The sequence below is a fragment of the Atheta coriaria genome, unplaced genomic scaffold (genome assembly GCF_025399875.1).
Source record: "Atheta coriaria isolate IRGN ID8LTWV9N9 unplaced genomic scaffold, Caltech_Dcor_3.1 hic_scaffold_10_pilon, whole genome shotgun sequence".
Classification (NCBI taxonomy): domain Eukaryota; kingdom Metazoa; phylum Arthropoda; class Insecta; order Coleoptera; family Staphylinidae; genus Dalotia; species Dalotia coriaria.
Window position 1 is genome coordinate 5105610 of NW_027045452.1, and position 25673 is coordinate 5131282.

The 25673-nt window shown below is 39.8% G+C and overlaps 2 protein-coding genes across 5 annotated transcripts in view; both read left to right on the plus strand.

The window, feature by feature from the left end:
* The window catches only part of LOC135801034 (furin-like protease 2), a 133312-nt gene extending 112613 nt beyond the window's left edge, over positions 1-20699 (plus strand). For 2 of the 3 annotated variants that reach the window (XM_065314397.1, XM_065314396.1), the window contains 11 exons: positions 12181-12315; positions 13442-13601; positions 16487-17948; positions 18007-18194; positions 18250-18406; positions 18469-18740; positions 18862-19106; positions 19166-19403; positions 19463-19635; positions 19692-19863; positions 19958-20699. In XM_065314397.1, the coding sequence (XP_065170469.1) occupies positions 12181-12315; positions 13442-13601; positions 16487-17948; positions 18007-18194; positions 18250-18406; positions 18469-18740; positions 18862-19106; positions 19166-19403; positions 19463-19635; positions 19692-19863; positions 19958-19977 (3222 nt within the window). In that variant the 3' untranslated portion in view covers positions 19978-20699. Of the gene's footprint in view, positions 1-12180; positions 12316-13441; positions 13602-16486; positions 17949-18006; positions 18195-18249; positions 18407-18468; positions 18741-18861; positions 19107-19165; positions 19404-19462; positions 19636-19691 lie in introns of all 3 variants that reach the window. The other variant, XM_065314398.1, reaches the window with a different exon arrangement.
* Positions 20700-20879: 180 nt separating this feature from the next.
* On the plus strand, positions 20880-24331 carry Moca-cyp (nuclear cyclophilin protein Moca-cyp). 2 transcript variants are annotated; one of them, XM_065314399.1, is made up of 11 exons: positions 20880-21265; positions 21326-21431; positions 21488-21575; positions 21793-21822; positions 21885-22024; positions 22081-22219; positions 22274-22422; positions 22478-22596; positions 22651-23721; positions 23781-24004; positions 24056-24331. In XM_065314399.1, exons 1-11 carry the CDS (start codon positions 21083-21085, stop codon positions 24204-24206), a joined length of 2400 nt encoding a protein of 799 aa, XP_065170471.1. In that variant the 5' UTR covers positions 20880-21082; the 3' UTR covers positions 24207-24331. The 2 variants fall into 2 exon arrangements, with proteins under 2 accessions (XP_065170471.1, XP_065170472.1); XM_065314400.1 differs by having other exon boundaries at positions 24059-24331.
* The last annotated feature ends 1342 nt before the right edge of the window (positions 24332-25673 follow it).

Below are 25673 nucleotides of genomic sequence, written 5' to 3' on the forward strand. Positions count from 1 at the left end.
TCGTGTAGAAATTGAATTTATGCCCGAAATTGTGAAAGGAAACAGTAGGAAAGCGCAAAACTGAAAACTGATTTGATAAATCTTCATTTGTCGTCGACCGCTCGTCCTGGGGACGCCGAGGATGTGGAAAAACGGTCCCAGCGCGGCACGGAAAAAGGCCGCGCGACGAAACACAGCGCGGCCAATGTTAACCAATACTTTTAGGCCTTTTGGGACCTTCATCCCTCGTACTATTCATCAGGGTCGTAACAAATATTATATTTTTTTCCTGCTAACTTTTTCCCCACGTATAGGAATTTTTGCGTGCGTTCCTGAATAATTCGAATATGTTTTATGTTGGTTTCTCGTGGGAGCTTACATTTCATACATTTCGTCCATTCGGCGCGCCGGTAACAATTTTTTTTGCCTGTCACCGTCTGTTATACGTCGGGAATGTAGAGCATAAATGAAAATTCTCTCGTCTAGGGTGTAGAAGGATGGCGCGACATAAAGTTAATTGTGTCGAATTAGTGCACCTATTCGGGTTGATGAAGGCGTCGATTAGATGAAGTTTCATTCCGAGAGTTTCAGTTTTACGCGAAGCGTTAACTAACTTGGCGCGAGACAGTCCTCTAGTGTAACGACGTCTCCAGCGCGGGGAAATGTCGACAAAAGACGTCAAAAGTCACCGTTTGTCTGCGGGAAAATCGAGAAATCCGCAATGGCGACTAATTTACGTCGACTTCATGTAAGCGTTCGACATTCGCCGACACGTAATCGTCGAAATTTACTCGCGGTATGTAAAGTTATAATTTGTGCATTCTCTATGTTTATTTCCTCGCAGTAGGATTCAAATCGTCGTCATTTCTTTTTATTTCGTTTTTCGAACTTTGCGCATTTATTCTAATGTTGATTCTGTTTAACACGGCGGATCCAGCTTAATTTCGGTAATACGAACCTAACGCGAAATACACTGGCCGAACAAAAGGCGAAACTTGTCTCATTCCGTTGCTGCGAATAGCCTTCGAATAACTTGCAACATTCCAATATCCTCCGCAATGGCGGCGATGGCCCTCCGATGGCTGCCTTGATTCCGCCTGTCGCCTGGCGTGCTATTGCCAAATGTAGTTTTAATCTGGAGAGCAGCAACCACTCGTAGACTGCTTCCGGCCGCTATTGGAAATCCCTTCCTCGGTGCCTTTCTTATCCCTGACGATTTTCCAGCGCACACGCCAGCATCGCACTAGGAGCGCGTCTTCCGGTTTGTTTGCAGTTGACAAATTATCGAACGCGGCGTGATGCCGTCCTGCGTTCCTCGGCGGAAATTTACGATATTGAAATCCGACATTTGGTCCTTTCGTTTAGACTGTTACAGAAACAGTCTCTCGAGAATCTTGGAGTCAATTAATTGATATCTTCGTTTGTAAAGTGGTAGTAAAGTTATCTTATCCGAACTAAATTTTAGTCTTCAGTAACTTTTCCACAGTTCCTACACATAATCTAGTTAATATCAACAATAGAATAAATTGAATATTAATTATATCTAATTATTTTGCATTAAATGACTGATGCATTGTCCACTTTGCAAACATGAGTACCAATATACAGGCGCAAAATCGTCGGTGTCGTGTGTCATTTCCCCGTTGGCAGACGCGCAGCTTTTTTAATTAATACGTGTAAACACCGGAGTTTTGCGAGCGGCGCGCTCATAAAACATTTAAATCCGATCGCGTTTTCGATATTTACTCGCGCGTACAAGCAAAACTGCAAAATGTTGCCGGACGCTGGACGAGGATGGGCTACTGTTTGTGGGTGGTAAAAGCACGCCATCCCCTTTGTTTAATACAACAGCGGAAACAAGGCGGAAACAAAACGTGCGTAACAGTCGGATTAAAATGTATTAATTCCGGCTCGGATTTTTGGCCGTTTTGCAGCAACGAAATATTGCATTACGCTTCAACACTAAACATTGTCGCATTACCTCCGTACTTTGCTTTTAATTTTTTTTGTGAAAATTAAAATACGTAATGACAATATATTGATTTGTATTGTAACAAAAATGCACACCAAACCCAAACTGAAGATGTACAGATTATTATTATTATTTTTTAAATTTTAATAATTATCAATTCTTTCGGTCACTCTGTATATTACAGGCTCAAATTCGGCGTGGAATGCAAGTCACTCACTATAAATATGTTTTTATCTATAAAATAGCCCTAAACGACACTGAAAACGCTCCGTTTCGGTTTCTTGGCCGTATGTGGAAGAAGGATGTCGCAAGGCGGCGAAGGCAGTAATATAGACGCAAAGTTTGACGATAAAGTTTAGGAAATATCGCGCACCCAAACCGCGTCCGCGCTTTATTACACGAAAAATGTCTAATTTACGAGCGTGCGCCCCGCACGTTATCAACATGTAGTCGCTCTTTTTTTATACGCGAAGATAGACTAGAAAGAAGACATCGCGCCTATTAAAAGACACGACGATGCAATAAAAATAGGAGTACAAAAAGGCGGCCGTAAACGCCGCAATAACTTCGGGCTGGAAAAAAATAAAAACAGTCGAGGACAACAAGCAAGACATAACAGATGTTAATGTGGGGCATCAATAGATTTGCAACGAAACAACAATCTCAATTTGTCCGATTTTATTATTCACGTGTATATTGGGTTGCATATATACACGATAGTGGAGAAAATGGTCTCTTAAAGTACAACTACGCACTAAGTAGACCAATTACGTGCGGCTATGAATGTAGTATGAATGTATGAAACTGCAAGTTGTGCAAATGCATTTTGTTTACGATGTTTATGGGGGACAGGGCTGCGCTAACGCCAGTTGGAGATAGAAGGAGGCAAACTAAGAATATAATAGTTGCTTACGCCGGCAATATCTGCGCTTCGCGTGGAAAGTTCGCAAGCAATTAGTGTTTATTTATGAAATTCGGTTTGTGCGGTCGGCGCGGTTTACCATTATCCATGTACCTCTTCATCCTTGTTGCGGAACGCGCGTGTTTTCCTCCTGCGCGCCGCCGCCATTGTGTATAGTTTTATTACTTCATTAAAATCTCGGGCGCAAAATTAAACTTTTATCGGAAAGCTATTACAGCGCGCAATAAATAAAACCTTTATTGGCGTATTTTTATATTTATTAGATTAAATTCTATATTGTTTTTTTTTTACGATCACAAAATGTAAAATATTACAAAACTGTGTGAATCAGAGTGGATTTTGGAGTTAAGAGCTGCATTCAAATTATACTCAGCCCTAGACATAATTTGAAAACTTTGATGTCGGCTGATTTAAATAAGATGTTTTTCATGTACACTGAGGTACTGCGCATTAGCGGGTCGCGACTCGCAAAGCTCGTCCCGAAAGTCGAAAGTTTTGTTGTAAACGCAAATTACCATTGTAAGTCGGCGCATAATCGCGGTACACTTGGCAGGACTCAACTGGGAGAAATTGTCGAATCGCATCGTCCTCTGGTTCAGCCAAAACCAGGATAGTTTTAAGACCGAAGGCTTCGTAAAGCTTTTACTCGCGCCCGCGCGCGCGATCTCGCTGGCAACTTCGTACATTTCGGTCAGGAAATCGCTCCTAAAGGACGCTAAACATTACTAAACGTCCGTAAACGCTTGCTGAAGTTGCGGGATTTATCTGTGCGAAATGCGCACGGTTTGCACGACACTCGGTGGATGCGTGTGTAGTGGCGCGATGGCGTGTTTGTCCCAGTTTCGGGTCGGATGGTCGGCGACGCGACTCGAAAGGATTCGCGATGCGACATTGCATCCGATGCACATTCGGATTACTGGAGCATTAAAATTGCATAACGCGATCATGTAAGTAAGCAGGCATATTTCAAAGCGGAGAGGATATTTTATTTTTGGGCACGCACATATTTTTTTTGTGATTAGTTCAAGTTTGAAGTTGACGTAAATAATCCGATTGTGTCAACATAAGCCTAAAATTTAGTATTTTATTTTAATATAATATAATTTTAACAATATAATAAATAAATAACACAATCAAATTACGAATAAAGTATAATAGACTAAGAGCCCGTGACGGCCAGACATTCGTCATTTTAGGAAAGATGAAATTTTGTCCATGTGTTTCTCCAACACAGGTAAGAACGATCCCCAATTGTGAAACCTGGATCGTGGTTCCTTTGGCAGTTAACAGCCAACAAAGATGTACACTTGATGACCTATGTTTCGTTATTTTAGCAAACTCCATTTTTGCATATTTTGTTCGTAACATTATTTTAACATGCGCTGCTCATTGCCAGACACCTAGTATGGTTTCAACCCTAGCCAGACACCTCTAAAGTATATTATTTTTTTAACTTTTTTACTTTCGTTATATTAAGAAAGCTGAATTTGATACACATTATACAGAGAGCTATGAAATTGTGTTTTCTTTCGCGCCAGACAGTTTGGTCGGTTCTATCATCCTGCCAGACGCATTGAAAGTGTATAAAAGTTGCAAAAGTTAAATTGTGTAAACATGAAAATTTCATAGAATAGTTATTTTATTTGAACAAATATTTAATAATAATCATCACTGTCGTCGATAACTTTGCGATTCGTTCTTTTCTATCTTCTTTAGTTTACGAGATATTAGCAATTGAAATAAAACGTCAAAAATTGAAAAATTGCACTTTTGAGCACTTTCAGTCGCGGTTTCAGTCGCGGTATCGAGAACAATGATAAAAATTAATAAAGATTTGTTAAAATAAAATTACTATTTTCTGAAAATTTCATGTTTAAACAATTTTACTTTTGCAACTTTTATACACTTTCAATGCGTCTGGCAAGATGATAGAACCGTCCAAACTGTCTGGCGTGAAAGAAAACACAGTTTCATAGCTCTCTGCATAATGTGACTCAAATTCAGCTTTCCTGATATAACGAAAATAAAACAGTTCAAAAATATTATAGTTTAGGGGTGTCTGGCTAGGGTTGGAACCATACTAGGTGTCTGGCAATTAGTAGCGCATGTTATAATAATGAATATATGAATAAATATGTAAAAATGGAGTTTGCTAAAATAACGAATTTGAGGTCATCATTTGTACATCTTTGTTGGCTGTTAACTGCCAAAGGAACCACGATCCAGGTTTCATAATTGGGGATCGTTCTTACCTGTATTGGAGAAACACATGGACAAAATTTCATCTTTCCTAAAATGACGAAAGTCTGGCCGTCACTGGCTCTCGCTCTATAATAACGTTAACAGTTTTATTTATTTATCAAAACGATTATATTTCAGTAGAGGTTTGAGTATTAAACGCTGACATTTTAATTATTTCTTTAAAATATATCATTCACGCATTATAGTATTTGTCAAAACGTCAATAATTTCATATTTTGACAAATTAATGAACATAAAACCCATTGTTTTTTTACACATTTTAAGATACATATAAAATGTAGTTTGTATGTGTGATAAACTAGTCATGATTAAATTACCAAGAACACATATTTTTTTGTTTCTTGAATGATTATTTCCATGTTCGTTTGAGTGCTATATGCTGATATTTAAATATTTCTTCAAAGTCAGTTTAATTTCACGTGCACGTGACAATTTGCACGAGCATTATGTGTCACAACGTCAGTCTTTATTAAATCTTAATTGGAAACACGTTTGCAGCGCAATAATAAGACTGCTAGCGCTTTAGATTCGATCACGAATCGCACTCGCAACTGAATTTTAGATGACTTGCACATGTCGCGCGGTTAATTCAGTTAAAAGATTCAACTTCAACAACCCAAAGCATATGATTTTTGGTAGACCAGTCGAGCGATTGCAAAGTGAACTGTCAGCGCTTCACGCTCATCGTTAATTTGCGGCTACTGGTATGAACGTACACGTGTATTTAAATATTTCATTTGGATTCTGATTTATCGCATATGACTACAAATTTAATTTGCTAAGATTTCAATTATTTTAAAATATAAAATGTAATAGAAAAATAGTGAATAATGTTTGCACTTAATTTTTTAAAGTTTTATATGCTGATGCGTAGAAAACTGGCTGCTGAGTCTGCGTGCCGATTGGAAAATCGTGTATTTTGTTTTGTGCTTTAAGGCACTTTTTCTCTTTTATCTTTGCCTTGCGGTATGACAGCTTGGCGATTTGCACATTTGATGCGCTCGTAAAAAGAACGCATAAATGCATTTCAGGCGATAGTGCATGCACCAACACCATCTATGTACAGATAGTTTCTGTGTTTTAAAGGATATGAGAGAAAAAAGATGTCATCATTCGTAGATATAAATTTTGGATAAAAATTGATGCAGGGCTGAAGGCTTTCCGAATAAAACGAATAAAAGTATGAAAACGCGCGGAGATGTACCAGCTTTACATGCCGATGTATGTGCAGTCGGGGCGTATATGGATGCGTCCATCAAGTTTTTATAGTTTGCAGCATTCGACAGGGCCACTTTATTACGGCGATGCGCGTTCGCTCGATATCTTTTTTATCGGCGACGCATAAATATCGCATTCGCTCCCATTTTGCCCATTGCATCTCAGCGTGGCTCTCTTATGTCGGACTCAGAAATGCACATTTGAGGCGCTGAGGAAAATCGACAAATCGACGTTTTAAAGATGCACAAAACATTATTCAAACGGATGACTGCCGCGATTGCTTTTTCATTGTTTCCGCTTGAAATTCAGAGCACTCAAATGCGGAAAATATTACTAGAAACACAAGACTTTTTTCGGCATTATGATTTTCGTGTGACATGCAATTTTAGATAGCATCTAAACCAATTGGAAACGATTGGCGCTTTCAACAACTTTGTCCCCAATAAATAAATAATATAACTGTTTTAGGGATCGCATAAATTTATCATTTGGTTATAATACAATAAATTTTCCTTATTTTATGAAAAATTACTATTATATCAAATACTTTATTTAAAAGAGATTTAATCTCACGCTTTATTTATTTATAGGCACAAAATTGAATAAAAAATGTTTTTAAAGTTTCTTTCTTTGCAATAAATTGCTTATATTCACCTCTGTGATAAATTTGATTCAAAAATAATTTATCGGTAGTAAAAACTGTTCTGCTGTCCTCAGTTAGAAAATGTTTGCGAATGTAAAGCGTCAAAAACTCCGAACCCAACATGTCCGCGTCTTGATTTGTTTGCACGCGCCGTTGAAAACTGCAAATCAGGCGCACAGGAACGCCGAAGCGACATGTGCAAACAAATGGACGTGTTGAACGTGCGCGTCGCGGCCTAGCAGTGAAATACCCATAAATTTAAAATCGTGCGCTCATCGGACGTCACTACTCATCCCGAACGCCTCCGCGCGCACACTCCACCGGGATGGGTCACCGCCCTGCGCTATAATATGTTGATTTATTGTGATAAACGCCGAATTTAATCCGGAAAGTTTAAGTTTTAAACGGACGCACACGCTAGTGCGTGTGTTCAGCGGGGGTTAATTCAACTTTATAATTTGCAAATTTGTCATCTTTCGTGCGCGGGGGCGAGACCTAGCTCAGCCGCACCGGCTCGCGTGACAGTTATCTGTGAATATTTACGCTCGGCTATCCTATATTACAAATTGACCGGAGGGATGCAACCCCATAACAAGAGGTCATTAATAATCAAGAATGCTAAACGGCATAAAGTTATTCGGGTCGGGAACAAGTTTTGACTTACTCTCTATTGTCTATTGTATGTGGAAGTGCAGTGCGTTAGTCGGCATTACTCGTCAGCGGGATTAAAGTGGGGGTCACTGGCAAATTACAAACAACATTTTCGAATTTCCAAACTCTAATTAGTTTTTCGACGTTTATTATGATGCCGTTTAGTTTGGATCCGAATGCGAGTACAATAGCGTGCAGGGCGCACCACATTTGTATTGTTGATGTAATCGCATTCATTGACCACACATGTAAACTTTTCCAATTAATATCTATAATAATCATTGTTTACTAATCTCAAATAATAGTCTGAATACAACTATTTGTTAAACTAGTTTTGTGCATTTAAATTTAAAAAAATTTCAACATAAAATTTTTCAGATTAGTTCTTGTAATCGATATATTAATTAAAATTTTTATTAAAATTGCCATGCATATGGATTTCCCGCAGCTATTAGCCTTTATAACCGATCCAATTTCTTTATAGTTTTATCCTTTAACAGGGTCATTCTTTTCCGTTTTATTCCGCGCTTTATTTGCCCCCCATTATTTTATGCGTTATGCGCAACACACCCAGACGCCCCACACGCTCCAGCGATTATCCTTTTTGTCATTTTCTTTGCCTTAAACCTGCTCCTTTTTCAAACACTTCCGAACATAACGTAACATAACGCAAAGGTATAATATACGTAATGGACGGTCATAAAACGCATAAAACATTGGATCGCATAAAACTGGCGCTATACCTGTGTGTGTGTGTGTGTGTGTGCGATTTTCCATATTGATTTATTATTCGTACATATTTTAAGCACGAGAAAACGCTGCGAGTGTGTAGAGGAACAGCGCCTGAAATGTGCGGCATTATCCTTGCACAGTTCCGTGTTCGCTGCGTGTCAATTTAGTGTGTTTCTATTATGAAGCGGGTGTGGTGGTGGGGTTTTAATGGCACTGCGGGCGGGATGAAGCGGAATAAACCTGTAATTTTTATAATCGCGCAGGTTTTCGTTGTTTGCGAATCTATAATGCATCTATTGTGTGAACAAGGAGCGACTGCGGAATTACACGGCCGACCGAAACCCCTTTTCGGTTCACTGAAGGATTAAAACCTACGCCGCATTAAAAATAATGATTACATGCCGTCGTTCTTTTTTTATATGTTTACTGCGCGCGCGCTATATTTATTATCGAAATTAAATTTTATAGTTTATTGCGCTGAAAATTTTGTTTCGTCGTTTGGCGTCGAAAAAGTTGATTGAACAATATTTTTTCACTCACTGCTATCAAATTGCCATCTTATAATATTTAATATTATTGTAAAACTTGTTTTTATGATAACATTATGCTAGCACCTCGTAAAAGCTCGTTATATGCACATCGCACACGAATTTGATTAAACGCTTTTCGTAATAAACAAAGTACTTGAGCGTAATTTTCACGACGCAGTTGAGATGAAACCGTTGGAAAACGATAAAGAGTGATCGTAATCATCAGCACATGATGAGTAAGATACTGCCTAATAGTATGCACGTGTTTGCATTCGACCTGAGATGTTCATTTTTCGGTCGCGATGTTTGCATCGAAAACGTTTAATTGCATAATTTATGTGCTTGAGGGCCATCATCGCGTACACGGGTGCGAAGCGTAATTAAATTAGTTGTAACCGATGTGAGGTGGGTGGTTTCGGGAGGAAAGAAGGCGAGACGCGTTCACAGATAAATTACGGTTTTAATTACACACGATGGGAACTCAAAGGCACACTCTGGCGCGCTTGTAAATAATAAAGTATATATGCGCCGCGTAAAGTTGCAATAATGCATGATTACGGCGAACGGAATTACAACTTTCGATTCAAACACACAGCTGGTGTAGTTTACTACATGTTCCTGCTAACAAAAAATAGTTAATAATCATTCAGAATTTCATTGAATTTCATAATTACAATATTCGATTACTAAATTCACATAGGTATTTGAAAAATTGAAATTTGAAAATTGTTGAGGTTGCATGCATCATTATAGAAAATATTCTCAAATATGACGATGGAGAAGGTAGATAACTCATTTTATTTTATTATTTTGTTACTAAGTATTACTTTAAAAAATTGGTACAAAAGAATTGTGGCATGAAACAAAGCACTTTTTACTTTCAAAAGCGTCGTGACAATTTCAAGTTCAAGTCAAGTTTACATTTTTTTGTCAGCGATATCATTTGTATTGATTTTAATAAAAAGTAGCTTAATTAATTACTTTCTTAATTCTACATGTCACTAGCTTTTGCCTGCGACTTTGTTCCGGTAGTATTTAATAAAAATGTAATTCGTTTTTATTCTTTTGTTCTAGACATAGTATGTGTCAATTCCATCAATAAGATTTGCAATTTTGTTTTAAAGAAATTAATTATATAAAGAATTGCTAATAATGCACTTCAGCGCGCCATCTCGGATTCAACTATTTAACTAGAACTATGATTGAATCTCAATGCCAACTTTTATCCTATAGAAAAGGGCTGTCTTTAGGGTTTTCCCGGCAATTATTCGAGTTTTTCTTGCCGTAAAAACCATTCTTGGACTTTAACAAACATTTTAAAAAAAGAATTGGCCAAATTGGTCTAGGCGTTATTGAGTTATGCGCTTACCAACAGATTTTGCGATTAATTTTTATATTATAAATATACCGATTCTCACAAAAATTTTGATTATTACTTCAAACAAATGAAAAATGCTAAAAATGCATCCCTAGAGCCATCTTATATTATGTAACTATAACTACGATTGAAATTCGAAACGTTCTTCCTTAATTTGCTTTGACCAATGGTCGCCCCCTATGCATTTATTATTAAAACGCTTACTAATTTATAACCTCACAAATAATCACCTGCTTTACGTGCACGTCAATAAACGATTACTTATAGGTTATACAGCTCTTATATCATACAGGTGGCGCTGTAATCGTGACATCACGAAACGTTTATACTGTTATAGTCACATCACGCTAGGAATGCACGTCGTGCATGATCCAATTGCACATAAAAGCTCGATAGAAAATGATTAATACTATCGTTATCGTTTTTATCGCTCACTGGCTTTCATGTTTAAAGCAAACATAATCTCGTGTCTTAATATTGTAATCTTTAACTTTTAAATGTTTATAGTGTATAATATGCGCGTCGCGTTCGTGCAAGCAACAAAAAAAGCTTGATAAAGAGGCAATAAATGTGCCCTTTGCGTTTTATTACGTGGACATTAAAACATCCAACGAGTGTGCATCGTTTACGGGCCTTCGATACGCAAACGACTGCATTGTGAAATTGCGTTATAAATTATTTCTCCGCTCAAATTCGAAATAATCAGTACACACTCATCAACTTTAGAATAATAAACTGAAAATGTACATAACAACGAAAACAATTATTATCGTACGCTGCGTGGTTAATTATCCATGGGCAAGCCTCATCTATAAATTCATTTCCAGGGCGTATGCTCGCTTTTTAAATCGTTTTCTTCCTTGCGTTGCTGTTTTTGGTACAATTGGCCAGCGTCCCTGCATTGGGTGCTTATAGAAAAACTGCTAATTACTTGGCGCAAGTCGAGCGAACTTTTCGTCCTTCCGCGACGCTCGTCGTCGCCTCGCAAAAATTGCTTTCGTCGTTAAAATCCCTACACATACCCACATCGTTGTCTCTTTGTGTTTCTCATCGGGTCTGGGTGATTTTTTCTCCTTTTTTGCGTGGTTGCTCGCTGGGTTGTCGTCTGGCGCACCGAGGAACCTTTGTCAGGCGCGCCGCCGACGAAGGGCGGCCGCAAATTTATTATTATTACACGCGAAGACGCAAACGACGCGCTTCGCAGACAATTTGCTCGCGGTTTCTTGCTCTTTTGCGCAAGGTGTCCTTCTTTTTCCCACGCGCTACTTGTTAAGTAGTTGTTGAATATTCATTGACACACAAAAAAAGAACAACCAGGCGAAGCGAAATTCGTTACTTAAAAATTACGTGCGAAAAAATATCGATTAAGTTTATTTTAATTTATATTTTCCTAGAGTTTCTTAAATCAGATCTTTTATAATTGTAATAGCTTTTGCCCGCGATTTCGTCCCGGTAGTGTTTAATAAAAATGTAATTCGTTTTTACTCCCTTGTTCTAGACACAGTATGTGTCAATTCTATCAATAAGATTCGCAATTTTATTTTAAAGAAATTAATTATATAAAGAATTGCTAATAATGCACTCCAGCGCGCCATCTCGGATTCAACTATTTAACTATAACTATGATTTAATCTCAATGCCAACTTTTATCCTATAGAAAATGGCTGTCTTTAGGGTTTTCCCGGCAATTAATCGAATTTTTCTCACCGTAAAGACCGTCCTTGGACTTTAACGAGCATTTTAAAAAAAGAATTGGCCAAATTGGTCTATGCGTTGTCGAGTTATGCGCTTACGAACATATTTTGCGATTTAATTTTATATTATAGAAGATTATTTTTAATAAATAACCAACAAAATGTATTGTGTTTAATTTTTTGTTATCTTTAATTACAGAACGGTGGAGCAAAAGACGGATTAGACATGAACCTTGGTCCTGCATGGCAAAAGGGCTACACTGGAAAAGGCGTGGTCGTCTCCATCCTCGACGATGGCATCCAAACCAATCATCCAGATTTGTCGCAAAATTACGTAAGGATTTATTTGCAAATATATTAGATTTATTTAATTCAAGGTTTGCTAATGCATGCAAACCTCCGCTTTTATAATCACAGTATAGTGAGCTCCCCGGGGGCGGGGCTCAGCCACCAGTGTCTAATTTTGCATTTTCTTCCCTTTTTGCGTCGGAAAAAATTTAAAACATGTTTGCAAAAATCTCCGTAAAATTTATTACGACCTTTTCGCTCCTCCCTGGCTGCTGCTCTTCGTTCTCTCGCTGGACTTGTGTTTGTACACGCACTGCATGAGATCCATCTACTGTTTAAAAGTGTGTATCTGTAGGTGTATGAGTGTGTGTATGTGTGTTCGCGAATTGTGAATAATGTAAGCGAAAAACGTAATTTATTTCCCTCATCGGACCTTTTCCGCGACGCGGGCCCCGCACGGCTAACGGCCTAATGGATTAACTAAAGCACTTAGTTACAATAAAGTTGCGCCCTCGGGCAACGCGCGTTCACCCGATGTCCGTCTCTCCACCCCGCTTCGATTAGGCGCCATTTGCTTCGTCGGCTTGGTTTGATCGCCACCTTATTCTCGAACGCGTCTTTTTCTTTTATTTTTTTAAGATTATTTCTTGCGTGTGTCTGGATTTGATGTATTTTGATGTATTTAACCTTGAGAATATCTCCAAGGTCAAGCATATTTCAGCAAATAAATGTAATGAGCAAGTATTGTTGGTAGCAACATAAAATGTTTTGGATTGCGCTGGCGCGCTAGGTTTGCGTGCCGATCGCCGCATCAATCTATTCAGCCCAGCAGCTATTATCCTTTGTTTCCTTTTGTTGTGCTTTCTTCGTTTGCTTGCCTGCCTATTAACGCTTCATCACGCAAATCTTTCTATTTCGTGCATCCATCGTAAAAGAAAGCTAATTAAAGGGCCATTTCAAGCAAAACACCTTTCGCGTGCAAGGCTAATTAAGGACGATCGAATGACATTTAACTAATACTCAAGAGCCAATCTAAGTCTTTATTGCTTAACTTGTATTGCGTCCATTGGTGATATTATATTGTTATTAAAGATTGGCATTGTGCGCGAGAAATGAAATTTTCGTTTAATTTTTCAATTGTGTGAGTGTGTATTTGTGTTTTGTTCTCGCAGGACCCGCTGGCGAGCACGGACATCAACGGCAACGACGACGACCCGATGCCGCAGGACAACGGTGACAATAAGCACGGCACCAGATGTGCCGGCGAGGTTGCCGCCGTCGCGTTCAACCAGTATTGTGGTATCGGCGTGGCGTACAACGCCAGCATTGGCGGTGAGTGTTTTTTTCTTCTTATTTCTTCTATTGGTCAATGTGTTTTTATTGTTGGAAAAAAATTTCTTGGAAAAGCAGTTTAAGTTGTTCAATAGAGAGATGACCCAGATTCTAAGAGTATAACGTTTTCTTTGTTATTAATTAAATTATTTTATCTAAAGTGACGTTTATTGACTTGATATTAAATAACTACTTTTAAAAAAGCATTTTAGATATGTCCTTCAGTAAAATATTGAAAATATTATCAATAAATGCAACTCTTATCGGTGTGTTTCCGTAGAAGTTTGCAAATAAGAAGTATATTATCAAAAATGCGTTAAACGTTTTTCCGCAACGTTACCTTAGTATTGCGCATCGGAAATGCGAACACGGAATGCGAAACGAGAAGGAGGATACCGCGCATCGCCTGATACCGCGTCTTTAACAACGGAAAAACGGAAATCGGAAAAGCTTCCGTTGCCTTCTTCTTCCAGGGCGACGCATTTTTAATGCGTTTGCTCGTTCGTTGATAACACTGACGTTTCTTTCGTTTCGTTTCGTTTCTGGCGCGTAGATAAATAAATTACGGAATATCTCGGTGGCGTCCCACGGGTACAACGGTACAGCGGACATATTTTATTATAAATACGCAATTAAGACCGGCAAACAAGCGAAAGATAAAGAGAAAAGTGCGGCAAGTTTTTATAATACTTTTTTTCCTTTTTCGACGCTTTTTCTCCTTCTTCATTCACTGCTTCTACAAAAATAAGATTTGAGGCAGACACGAGGCACGAGATATAAATGAAAAATGGCGTTTGACAAGCCCGAAAACAGTTGCAAGCGGCACGTACGAACACTGCAGAGAGTAAACTTGCTTTCCGTGGAGGGAAATTTTCGTTTGTTATTTATATCCTTGAAGGAGCGCGAAACCGAACGCCTCGTCTAGTTTCGGGTGCATCTGCATATATCTTGTTTGCTCGTTGGCTCGTTGCTTGTAAAATGCAACACGACGAGTAGTTGCAGGCGAGTCGAAGCGGGCGCCAACGGGTGGGTGGTGGCAGTGGTGGCTGCTCTGCAATCGGAAACTTTTAGACAACGCTTTAGATTTTAGTTTTAGAGTTTTCGGGTTTGATTTGCCACGCCGCGTAGAGTTCGAGTGCAACTTTTCACTGTTTGCAATCTCGCATCCCTCAATTCGTATTCCGAGATGCAGAATTGTGTTCAATTTATTTGTTTGGAGCTGGAATTTGATTTTTTTTTTTTGAAGCGTGTATATGTCAAATTTGACGAATTGTCATTTTACCTATGCAACAATCGAATTGAGACGGCATTGAGAATTGTTCGCAATTGAATATTTTATTTGAGTTTTTCGCATTTTTGATGTGAAATTTGTATTTGAAATTTTTCATATTTACCGTATCGACTGTAACAATTCTCAGATAGATGTCGAACAATTCGAAACGGTCGCACAACATGCATGTTTGTCCTCCTTTCGCCTGCCGCTTCCGTTTCGCGGCGGCGACGGCGTTGTCCTGATTTGGTTTGGGAGACGCGGAGGTTATAAATTCAAATTTTCTCCTCTCGCAGCGCGAGTGAAATAGTGAAATAGCGAAATGTGGCCCACGGAGGGACGCCGCGGCGGCGGCAATGGCGGTGGCGGCGGGTGCGGCGCGCGGGAAGGGAAACAAACACGTTCGAGAGTTGAGAAACGAGTAGGACAAACTAGTAAACGTTGCCGGCGTATAATATGTGGACGCAAACTGCGGAGGCGGACGCGCGACGGCGGCGGCAAGCGGGAAAACTTTCTGGACGACTTCCTCCATTATAATGCGCCAGGTTTCGCCTAGATTTCCTTCTCTCGGCGCGCGCGCGCGTATATAGTTTGTACAACTCGCCATGCTAGTTGGTATGCATGCGTCCGCTAAATTTATCGCCAACGATACAGCGCCGCGCGGGACGCCACAATATAAACCGCCCCCCAAACCCGCCTCCCGGACACTCGCCTGCAATAACTTGTTAAAACTATTGCAAATTATCCGGTGCGCTATTTTTCGAAATTTATATCTATGATTTTACGATTTTTTCTCGCTCGAATTGGCGAAAAATTTAAATCAAAATGATTTTTATAGGCCTTGAAATTTCCTTCCTCGTCTTAAATAAATCGCCCTTAACTTTGGTCTAAATCTGTCTAAACCCGCCGCTCGTCTCAATAAAAGCGAGGGGCGAACGAAACAGAAGAGAATCGAGCGAAACGAATGAATACGCGATTTGCTTCCAATCGTAATATCGTAAGTAAAACTAAGTGACTCGCGATCGTAAAATATCCTATCATTCGCAAAATGTCGTCGTCGTCCTCGTTCCCTAATTTGAAATTATAAACAGTTTCTTTTCTTTGTCGAAAACAAACACGAAATGCGAAATAACTTATTTTACGTAGTCGAAACGATAAGAAATTTTGGTAGTAAATACTTCCGCTATGAAAACAGCGCGTTTAAGGATGACCTGCAGTCCTAGAAAACTCAACCTAAGAAAACTTTAATAAATTGCACGGTTCTGTAATTGTTCGTTTGCTAGCAAAACACGGACGTTTGTTTGCATTTTATACGATTCATTCTACGCTCCCGCAGCGCAGAATAAAATTGTAATCACAAATTTTCTATTTTCCAACAATTACTATGTGTTGGTAACAACTCAACCTGTTCAGTGTGCCTCGCTTGCACAAACAAACCAAGGTTTGTATTTTCCTAGCATTTGAATAGCAATTTTACACGCGGGCGACAGGCGAGTCACGCGATTCGACATTTTCTCCTTATTTACATCTCCCCGGCGTAGGTTATTACCATATTTTCGTTGTTAATGAAGCCAGCAGGGTCTGAAATAATCTGTGTTCTTTGCTCTGTGTGCAGGTGTGCGGATGTTGGACGGCGTGGTAAACGACGCGGTGGAAGCGAAAGCACTCGGTCTCAACCCTGAGCACATTGATATTTATTCAGCCTCGTGGGGGCCCGAAGACGACGGCAAAACTGTCGACGGGCCTGGGCCGCTTGCGCGTCGCGCCTTCATTTACGGCGTGACGAGTGGCCGTAAAGGCAAAGGGTCTATTTTCGTGTGGGCCTCTGGGAACGGCGGTCGGCACACCGACTCGTGCAACTGCGACGGCTACACCAACAGCATCTTCACACTAAGCATATCGAGTGCCACTCAGGGCGGGTACAAGCCGTGGTATTTGGAGGAGTGCTCTTCCACCTTAGCGACAACGTACTCGTCGGGCACGCCGGGTCATGACAAAAGTGTGGCCACCGTCGACATGGACGCCCGTCTGAGACCTGATCATATCTGCACCGTTGAGCACACGGGCACATCAGCATCAGCTCCTTTAGCGGCTGGTATCTGCGCATTGGCTCTCGAAGCCAACAAACATCTCACGTGGAGAGACATGCAATACTTGGTGGTTCTCACCTCGCGCGCTGATCCTTTGGAAAAGGAGAGCGGATGGACCCTCAATGGGGTCAAGAGGAAGTTTTCACACAAGTTTGGCTATGGTCTTATGGACGCTGGTTCTCTTGTATCTTTAGCAGAGAAATGGATTACTGTTCCGCCGCAACACATTTGCAAGTCGCAGGAGTTTGTCGATGATCGACAGATTGATTCAACGTTCAAGTTTACTCTCACCCAGCATATGGACGTAAATGCCTGTGCGAATACGCTAAATGAAGTTCGCTTCTTAGAGCATGTTCAATGTAAGATTTCACTTCGATTCTACCCGCGTGGCAATCTGCGAATTTTGTTGACTTCTCCAATGGGTACCACTTCAACGCTATTATTCGAACGTCCACGCGACGTTGTGAACGCTAACTTTGACGACTGGCCGTTCTTGAGTGTTCACTTCTGGGGCGAGAAAGCCGAGGGTAGATGGACCTTACAAATCATCAATGCTGGTAATCGTCATGTGAATCAACCTGGCGTACTTAAAAAGTGGCAATTGATCTTTTACGGTACTGAAAACAATCCTATTCAACTGCGGAGTAGTAATGCTCCGTCAGTTTCATGGCGATCTCCACAAAATACATTCACGTTCCCAACTGAAGCAGATTCTGTAACCGCTGATCCTTCAGTAACAGACAATTTCTTTAGTCCGGACATTTTCAAAGGGTTTAATAATTACCACAATCTCTACACATTTGCTGGATCTGATCCTCAACAGGCAATTAGTTCATTAGATGGAAAGAAAACTATCATACGTGATGATAACCGGATTGATACCGAGGAAGAGACTAAAGAGAATTGTGATGAACAATGTGATGATCAGGGATGTTTTGGAAAGGGTCCAAACAAGTGCATTGCGTGTAGAAATAAACGAATGGATAAGTAAGTTATTTTTAAAAAGATTATTTTGTATGAGGTATTAATTTAATGTTTGGTTTAGAACTTGTGTGAGTTCCTGCCCACCAAGGAGTTATGCGGACGCGCAAGGGATGTGTCAACCTTGTCACGATTCCTGCGACACCTGCACCGGTGCCGGGCCCAACAACTGCATGACCTGTTCACCAGGCCACGTGCGCGTCGTAGATCTAGACATTTGCATGCAACAGTGTCCTGAAGGATACTTTGAAGGTGATTAACTAATTGCACTGACATCAATAGCTTGTAACTACGTAATGTTTGATAGATTTCGCCGATAAGACGTGCACACCGTGCCAACCAAACTGCGCCAGTTGTCAGGATAGACCAGACCATTGCACCAGTTGTGACCATCATCTTCTGCTTTATCATAACAAATGTTTAGCATCGTGTCTATCAAACACTTATGAAACTGATGATTACTCGTAAGTTTTTTAACAACATTGTTTGTGAGTGCCGTGTATTTGATTCTGCGTTGTGTTTGTAGGTGTTTGCCCTGCCACGAATCTTGCGACACCTGCTCGGGTTCCAATAGCTCACAGTGCATATCCTGCACAGCGGGTCATTACTGGAACGAAGGACGCTGCGTTCACGAGTGCCCCGCACATCACTACGCCGACGGCAGGTATCGCGAGTGCATTGAGTGTCCCCCGGGCTGTTCCGAGTGCAATCAAACGACGTGCATTTCCTGCCTGGATGATTGGCACGTCAACAGCAAGGGACGGTGTGTGCCACACGGCAGCGATCATTGCGACACAGGTATAGTTGACACGGTGGATATGCATAATCCCAACTGTATAAAACACAAATATTTTCTCTGTCGTTTTTTGCAATATTGTTCTTTACGCTTTGCATTGTCTTTCGTCTCGGTGTCGAACAGATCAATACCCCGACGGCATCCTGTGCAAACAGTGTCATTCGACATGCGGCACCTGCGACGGCCCGACGGAGCACGCCTGCCTTTCATGCGCTCATCCGCTCATCCTGCAGGATTCGCGCTGCGTCGCCGAATGCAACAAAGGACGATTTCCGGACAAAAGCAACAAAATGTGCAATCCGTGCATTCACACGTGCAGTGAATGTTCGGCCAAGTCCAACTGCACGAAATGTGTGAGCGGGCTGCAGGTGCGATGACGAATGAAATCAATTTTTGCCAGCTCGTTACGATTGTGTGTCAATTTTAGTTGCAAAGCGGGGAGTGTCGATCCACCTGTGCTACTAGTTTCTACAGCGATCGCGGCGTGTGCGCCAGGTGCCACATGAGTTGCGATACCTGCAGTGGACCAGGTCACGATCAGTGCGTGACATGTCCGCCGCAATGGCAATTTGCTGCCGGCGAATGTCGCCCAGATTGCCCCGAGGGCTTCTACAAGACGGACTATGGTTGCCAGAAGTGCCACTATTCATGTAGGAATTGTCCAGGTAAAATAATCAGTGTAAAACACACTTGACACGATATGAAAAATGTTTTTGCGTTGCAGGGTGCAAAAATTTGGCAGACAAACGGCGTATTAATGTGGAAGCTTATCTGGTCGCCCCTCAACCGGTGCCAACAGTGCAGTTTGTGAATCCGTTCAACTTTATTACTGCTTTGGCCATAGTGGCTTGCTTGTGTATCATCATCTTGTTCTCAACGATATTTATAATTTTGCAAGTGAGTATCAATCAAAGGAACCAGCTTGTTTCAATATTAAAATTTATAATTTTTAGAAAAATAGCGTGCATTCAGGTCAAGGCCTCTATAGTAGAGTGTCTATCAAGAAGCCGAAGGTAACTTGCAACTACAATGTGGTGGTAAGTGACGGGGACTCAACTGATGATGACACCGACAGCACCGAAGAGCGCAAGCTCATCCACAAGGCAGACGCGGAGCGTCCATCATGTTAGTAGCCTAAATTAACGACTAAACACTAATTTGTATATCGAAGTATAAGATTAAGTAATGTAAAAACAAACAAAACTATTTGGGCAAGCAGATGGCGTAGCTGAATGGTAATGTAAATATGGCGTACAATGTGAGCATCCCAGAGGCGTTTATCTCAGCCACCACCCACAACGATGACCTACAAATCCCGAACATCCCCCTAAACTGTCAAACCCACTTACTGTCTTGTCTGTCTGTCTGTCTTCACTGTATCGTAAGAGCGTCGAGCGAGTACGGAAGAAGCGCAACGACTGCACGGATCAAAAAAAGAATGTCATAACAAGGAAAGTACACGTAACTATATTTAGTCCCGGATAAATTTAAACAAATAAGTAAATACACATAAAATACCTAAATAAAGCAAAACCCTAACTGAAAACCAACGCTATGTAATGTAAATAATGATATCGCATATACTTGTACTCACTTATCAAATTGAACAAAAAATGAAACAAACGAAACTGCAACAGAGAACAAAAGTACGATAACATAAATGATTACCAATTGTACCAAAATAACTCCTATGTGTTGTTACTTTGTATAAATGATATTATATGAACGCGCGAGTGCGATACGAGTGTGTGGCATGGGCTCAATGTAAAAATTAAGCGGAAAAATATGGAAAAAATATTTAAATTTAAGAAAGGGAAACTTAAGTGCTCTTGATATTTCATGTCGTAAATACATATATAGTTATTTTTAAATGTACACTTTGTATATAATCGGTAATAGATAATTGATTGTTTCAATGTTATTTAAGAAATTTTACCGTTTATAAATCCAGTGATGATCAATATCCGTAGTTTCATTGCTAAACATTTCCATTCTTTCCTTAAAGCTATAGAATTAAATTCAGAAGCGCATTTTAAAATAGCTTTTGCTGTGCGCACAGTTTGAAAATATAACAAGGAACATTTCGCACCCTATAGTCAGAAACGGTAACTAAAACATTTCATTTGACAATTAACGCTGTCATGCACATTGAAGGTTAAGCCGGAGCGCGTCTCTGCGGTTTGTGTTCGCCTTAATGCGTTTGTTGGTTCAACAAATCGTTAATTGTCAGCTCTAATCTGTGGAAAATACGTGTGGTGCCACGGATATTAATATTTTAGTGATCGTAGCTTAATTACCGAAGTATATTCTTCATGTAATAGCTTGTAATCGTTTGTTGGTTACAATGGAAGAAGAACCAACGCGAGCCCGTTGCTTCTTTGATATTTCAATTGGTGGTCTGCAATCAGGTCGTATAGTCTTTGAACTATTTAATGATGTGGTGCCGAAAACGTGTGAAAACTTCCGTTCCCTATGCACTGCTGAGAAAGGCATTGGTGAGACAACTCAGAAACCATTGAATTACAATGTAAGTAATTGTATGCACCTAATCACAAACTATGATATTGATGAATGAATGAGTTCTTAGGGTGTTATTTTTCATCGAGTCGTGAAGGATTTTATTATACAAGGTGGTGACTTTTCTAATGGTAATGGAACTGGTGGTGAAAGCATCTATGGAGGAACATTTGAAGGTAAATTTTTATCATTTTTTACTAAAGTCAATTAACATCTTTATGCTTATTTTAAGATGAAAATTTTACACTCAAGCATGATAAGCCATTGCTTCTTTCAATGGCAAACAGGGGTAAAGATACAAATGGTTCCCAGTTTTTTATGTGAGTATATGTATCACAACACAAATTTTGAACAATTCTGACAGACATTGCTTAATTGATATCATTAGGATCTCTAGACTAGTGCAAGTTTCAGAACTGTGTGCGTTTTGTTGTTTTGTATAGCAGTGCAAGCAACAGATCCCCCAGCTACTAGACTCACTCTCAAACTCATCACCTGATGAGCTGATCATATCTATGTTCATATTTTGTGTTATAGTACGACACAACCGGCCCCGCATCTCGACAAGTAAGTTATATATTCCTATATTTTTTAAAGAATATTTACTAATTGGAAATTTTTGATTGCAGTGTTCACGTGGTATTTGGACAAGTAGTAAGTGGCGTGGATGTAGTGCGGCAGATCGAAAACCTTCCAGTGGATGCGAACAGTCGACCTTTACAGGACACGAAGATCACACGATGTGGAGAGCTTGTTAAACAATCGAAAGGTATATAATTTCACGTCATTTGTGTTAGTGTTCTATTGCATATTTTTTAATTGCAGTCAAGAAGGAGAAGAAAAAGAAGAAATCTAAGAGCGATGAAGAAAACGAAAGTGAGGACAGTGAGGCTGGTAAGGAGCGAGAGAAGAAAAAGAAAAAGGATAAGAAGAAAGATAAAAAAGAGAAAAAGCATAAGAAAAGGTAATTTCTTACTTACATTGCTAATTTTATTTTGTTATAAATTTGATTTGATAGCAAAAAGTCCGACGATGGCACCGAAGAGGAAGGTGAAGTAAAAGAGGATGAATTACACCCATTGGTGTCTGTAACAAATATTAACCCTGAAGACATCCCTGATGTTCCTACGAACAAGTTTTTAATGCGTGGCGATCGTAAAAATAATGGTAATTGATTTAAATTTATACTGGCGCGAATTAACTCTAGAGTATTTAATTTTAGATGATAGGGATGGTCGTAAATCTTACAAGAAAAGAGACAACCGGGAGAATTCAAATTACAAACGACGTCGACCAATGCTGACAAAGAGTGGACGAGTAATTAAAGGACGTGGTGTTTTTGTAAGTTTTATTCTTAGTGCTATTTGTTTTTATTTAAAAAAAATAATTATTTAGAGATTTCGAACGCCATCAAGAAGTCGCTCGCGCAGTGTAACACCAGTACATTGGAAGAAGGAAGAGGCACGAGTCATTAAACTTTCCGAGTATGAAAAGAAAGAAGCTTTTAAGAAGCATCAAGACATCCCTGACCGCCATTCAACTTCGCGTTCAAGGCGGTCTCGTTCACATTCTCACATATCGAGTGATCGCGATCATAATACGAGCAATAGTCGTCCTGACCCCGATTCTAAAGATATTGATTACAACGCCTTGGACTATGAAGACAATGCTTCGGAAGATGATGATCACGTCTTGAAGAAGCAAGTGCCTAGCTTAGTACAGTACCCTCTTCCCAGCGCCGTCAAAGCTTCAGAAGAAGCTAACAAGTTAAATGAACCTGATGACACAGAATCTGCCGATTTGCAGAATAAAGATGGCGATGAGAATTTGCTTTCTAACAAGCGTTCGGAAGCGTTGGCAATGGCGCTTGGTGTGCAGATCAAAACGGGCATTGATCCACCGACAGGTGAGATAAAAATGAGCGGATATCTTAAGTCGAATCCTGAGCCTCCCAACAAGAATTATGATATCAGTTCGAAGTTGATGAAAATGGCTGGTACTGATGTTGCTCCTGTAAAGAATGAAGACGCTCACAAACGGAAGAAGTTTGAGGTGGAGAAACCGATTGATAGAAGTGACAAACATCGAAACGGACGAAGGTTTGACCCACCAGCACGTCGCGGAGATCAGAATAGGGTGGGATTCAGAAACCGTCGAGATTCGTTTCGAGATAATCGCAATCGCCGAGGATCTCCACCAAGGTCACACAATCGCCGTCGTTCACATGACAGACAGCGCCGATCGAGAAGTAAAGATCGTCGCGACAGAAGGCGACGATCAAGGTGTCGATCTCATAATAAAAACGAACGGAAACGTTCGCGTGATCGCACTCCACGTAAGGCTTCACCAAAATCAACAAATGAAGATGATGACAAGCGCATAAAGGCTGAGCAGTTGCTATTGCTAAAAAAGAAAATGGAACTTGAAATTCTTGAGATAAAAAAGAGGAAGGATGAAGAGAAGATGGTTTGTTGCCTAGATGTTGTTTATTTGCATTTCCCTTATTAATTTTACTTTGAATTTAGGCGTTGGCAATTGAAAAACAGCGAAAAGTCAAAGAAGAAGCTGAAATGCTAGAGAAAGCGAAGAAAATTAAACGCGAAGCACTGGAAAAAGAAAAAATATTCCTCACAGTCAAGGCACTTCAGGTGTTAGATAAGAAGTCGACTCGCCAACAAAGACAGTCTCGCAGTTCAAGCTCTAGTTCATCGAGCAGCTATAGCAGCAGCTCCAGCGATCGATCGCGCAAGTATGTAGCATGTATTTTCTTTTTTTGTGATTCTAATTCAAGTTTGTTTAGTAGACGCACCAAGAGGGGTAGTAATTGGAGTTCATCTTCAAGGCGCCGCTCGCGTTCGAAGCGGAGAACTCGCAGCACGAGCAGCAGCGATTCGTCTAGGGATAGGTCACACGGCAGGCGAAAATCAGCCGCACGTTTGAGGCGCCGTTGAAACAGATAGCTATAAATTAATTCGACTTCAACAACTTTCGTTTGTTTTCATATTTTGCTCATTTGTGTTGTTTTATGATTATGACTTTGATTATATCTGTTTCTCAATAAATAGGACCCTTTCAATATGTTGTGTATTATAAACCGGACGTGGATCAGTTTGTATTGGATTTATGATTCATCAATTCAATTTCGTGTGGTCGAAATAAGCACAATCAATCGTGTCTTCTAAATCTTGTTTAGAATTCGCTGTGCAAAAAGATTTTAAGTTTGTATTACCCGAGGCATGCAATTCTGTGCTAACACAGCTCGCGGCTCAAGTGCATTATGCGCAGTTAGCTCGGATTTGACCTAATCGAGGTAGTTTCCGACAGAAAATAATATGAATTAACGAATATTTAGATGATTTTTATTAACTAAAATGATATAGGTATTTAATTTCAAGAGTAAATTACTAAAGAAGTAAAATTTGAATGTTTTTATGCTATTTTGTAGTTTTTGAAGAGATTTGATGCAATTTTAAAGAAAATATGTGATTTTATGACAATTGTGAAAGTTGCGATTTGTTTAAATAGGGTGGTGCATGCACAGTTGCGTGGACGTGTACACACGGACACTACCATTTAAGTGCGTGACCACTCACTGATTCATAGGCAATCGCTCACTGCCTCATATGCACGCAACACTTTTTGATACACTTTGTATTTTCTTGAGGTACTCAAAAGTAACCGCAGATGGCACAATAGTATTTACGATAAAATATTCCTGCGAGTGAAAGTCGGCGTGCCCATTTGTTGTGTAGCCGGCAAGCAACTCTTAACTCGTGCGATAAGTACTAATACTTAAAAGGAAATTTGTGTTTTGTGTTGTAAATTCGTTATACCGCGTTATATTTGATGGATTTTAGTGTTAATAGAAGGGTTTTAGTCGCTAAATATTTATCGCGATTACACTTCGGAATTCAATATTTTGTGTGTTTAATACAGTTTCGTTTGTATCTGGGATCCTTTACCGTCGGACGCCAGTCGGCCATGTTGTGTGATTGTAAATAATATTTTGGAGTTGTGCGAACCATTTTGGTCTTCAGCAGAACAGGACGGGCGGCTGTTCTACCAGGTAAATATTATTATTTAAATAATTAGGGCAAATAAGACAAGTTTGGGTTCCTCCGGAACTCGGGTTCATTTAAACTTTGTCCGAAATTGTATAACTAATGTTTTGTTTCTTGTTTATTTCAGTATCTACTCGTATTTGATTTACAGTGTTCGATACGGTGAGTGAAATTTTCGATATTTTACGATTTTCCTGCAATTAGAGAATGAATATCTTTAACTTCTTTTTGCGAAAATTTAGATGAAGCATTTCCCAGAAAATTGGAAAATAGAAATTCACACTTTTTTATTATTTTTTTTTTCAATTAAACGACGCTCTGAATACTTTTGACGTGATAACGTCTTTAAAATCGTCG

Bases quoted from the DNA above. Each gene is read 5' to 3' on its own strand.
- Moca-cyp (XM_065314399.1), top strand. From the start codon at position 21,083: ATGGAAGAAGAACCAACGCGAGCCCGTTGCTTCTTTGATATTTCAATT. The intron at 21,576-21,792 runs GTGAGTATATGT...TTTGTGTTATAG, and splicing joins AATGGTTCCCAGTTTTTTAT to TACGACACAACCGGCCCCGC. The intron at 22,423-22,477 runs GTAATTGATTTA...ATTTAATTTTAG, and splicing joins TGGCGATCGTAAAAATAATG to ATGATAGGGATGGTCGTAAA.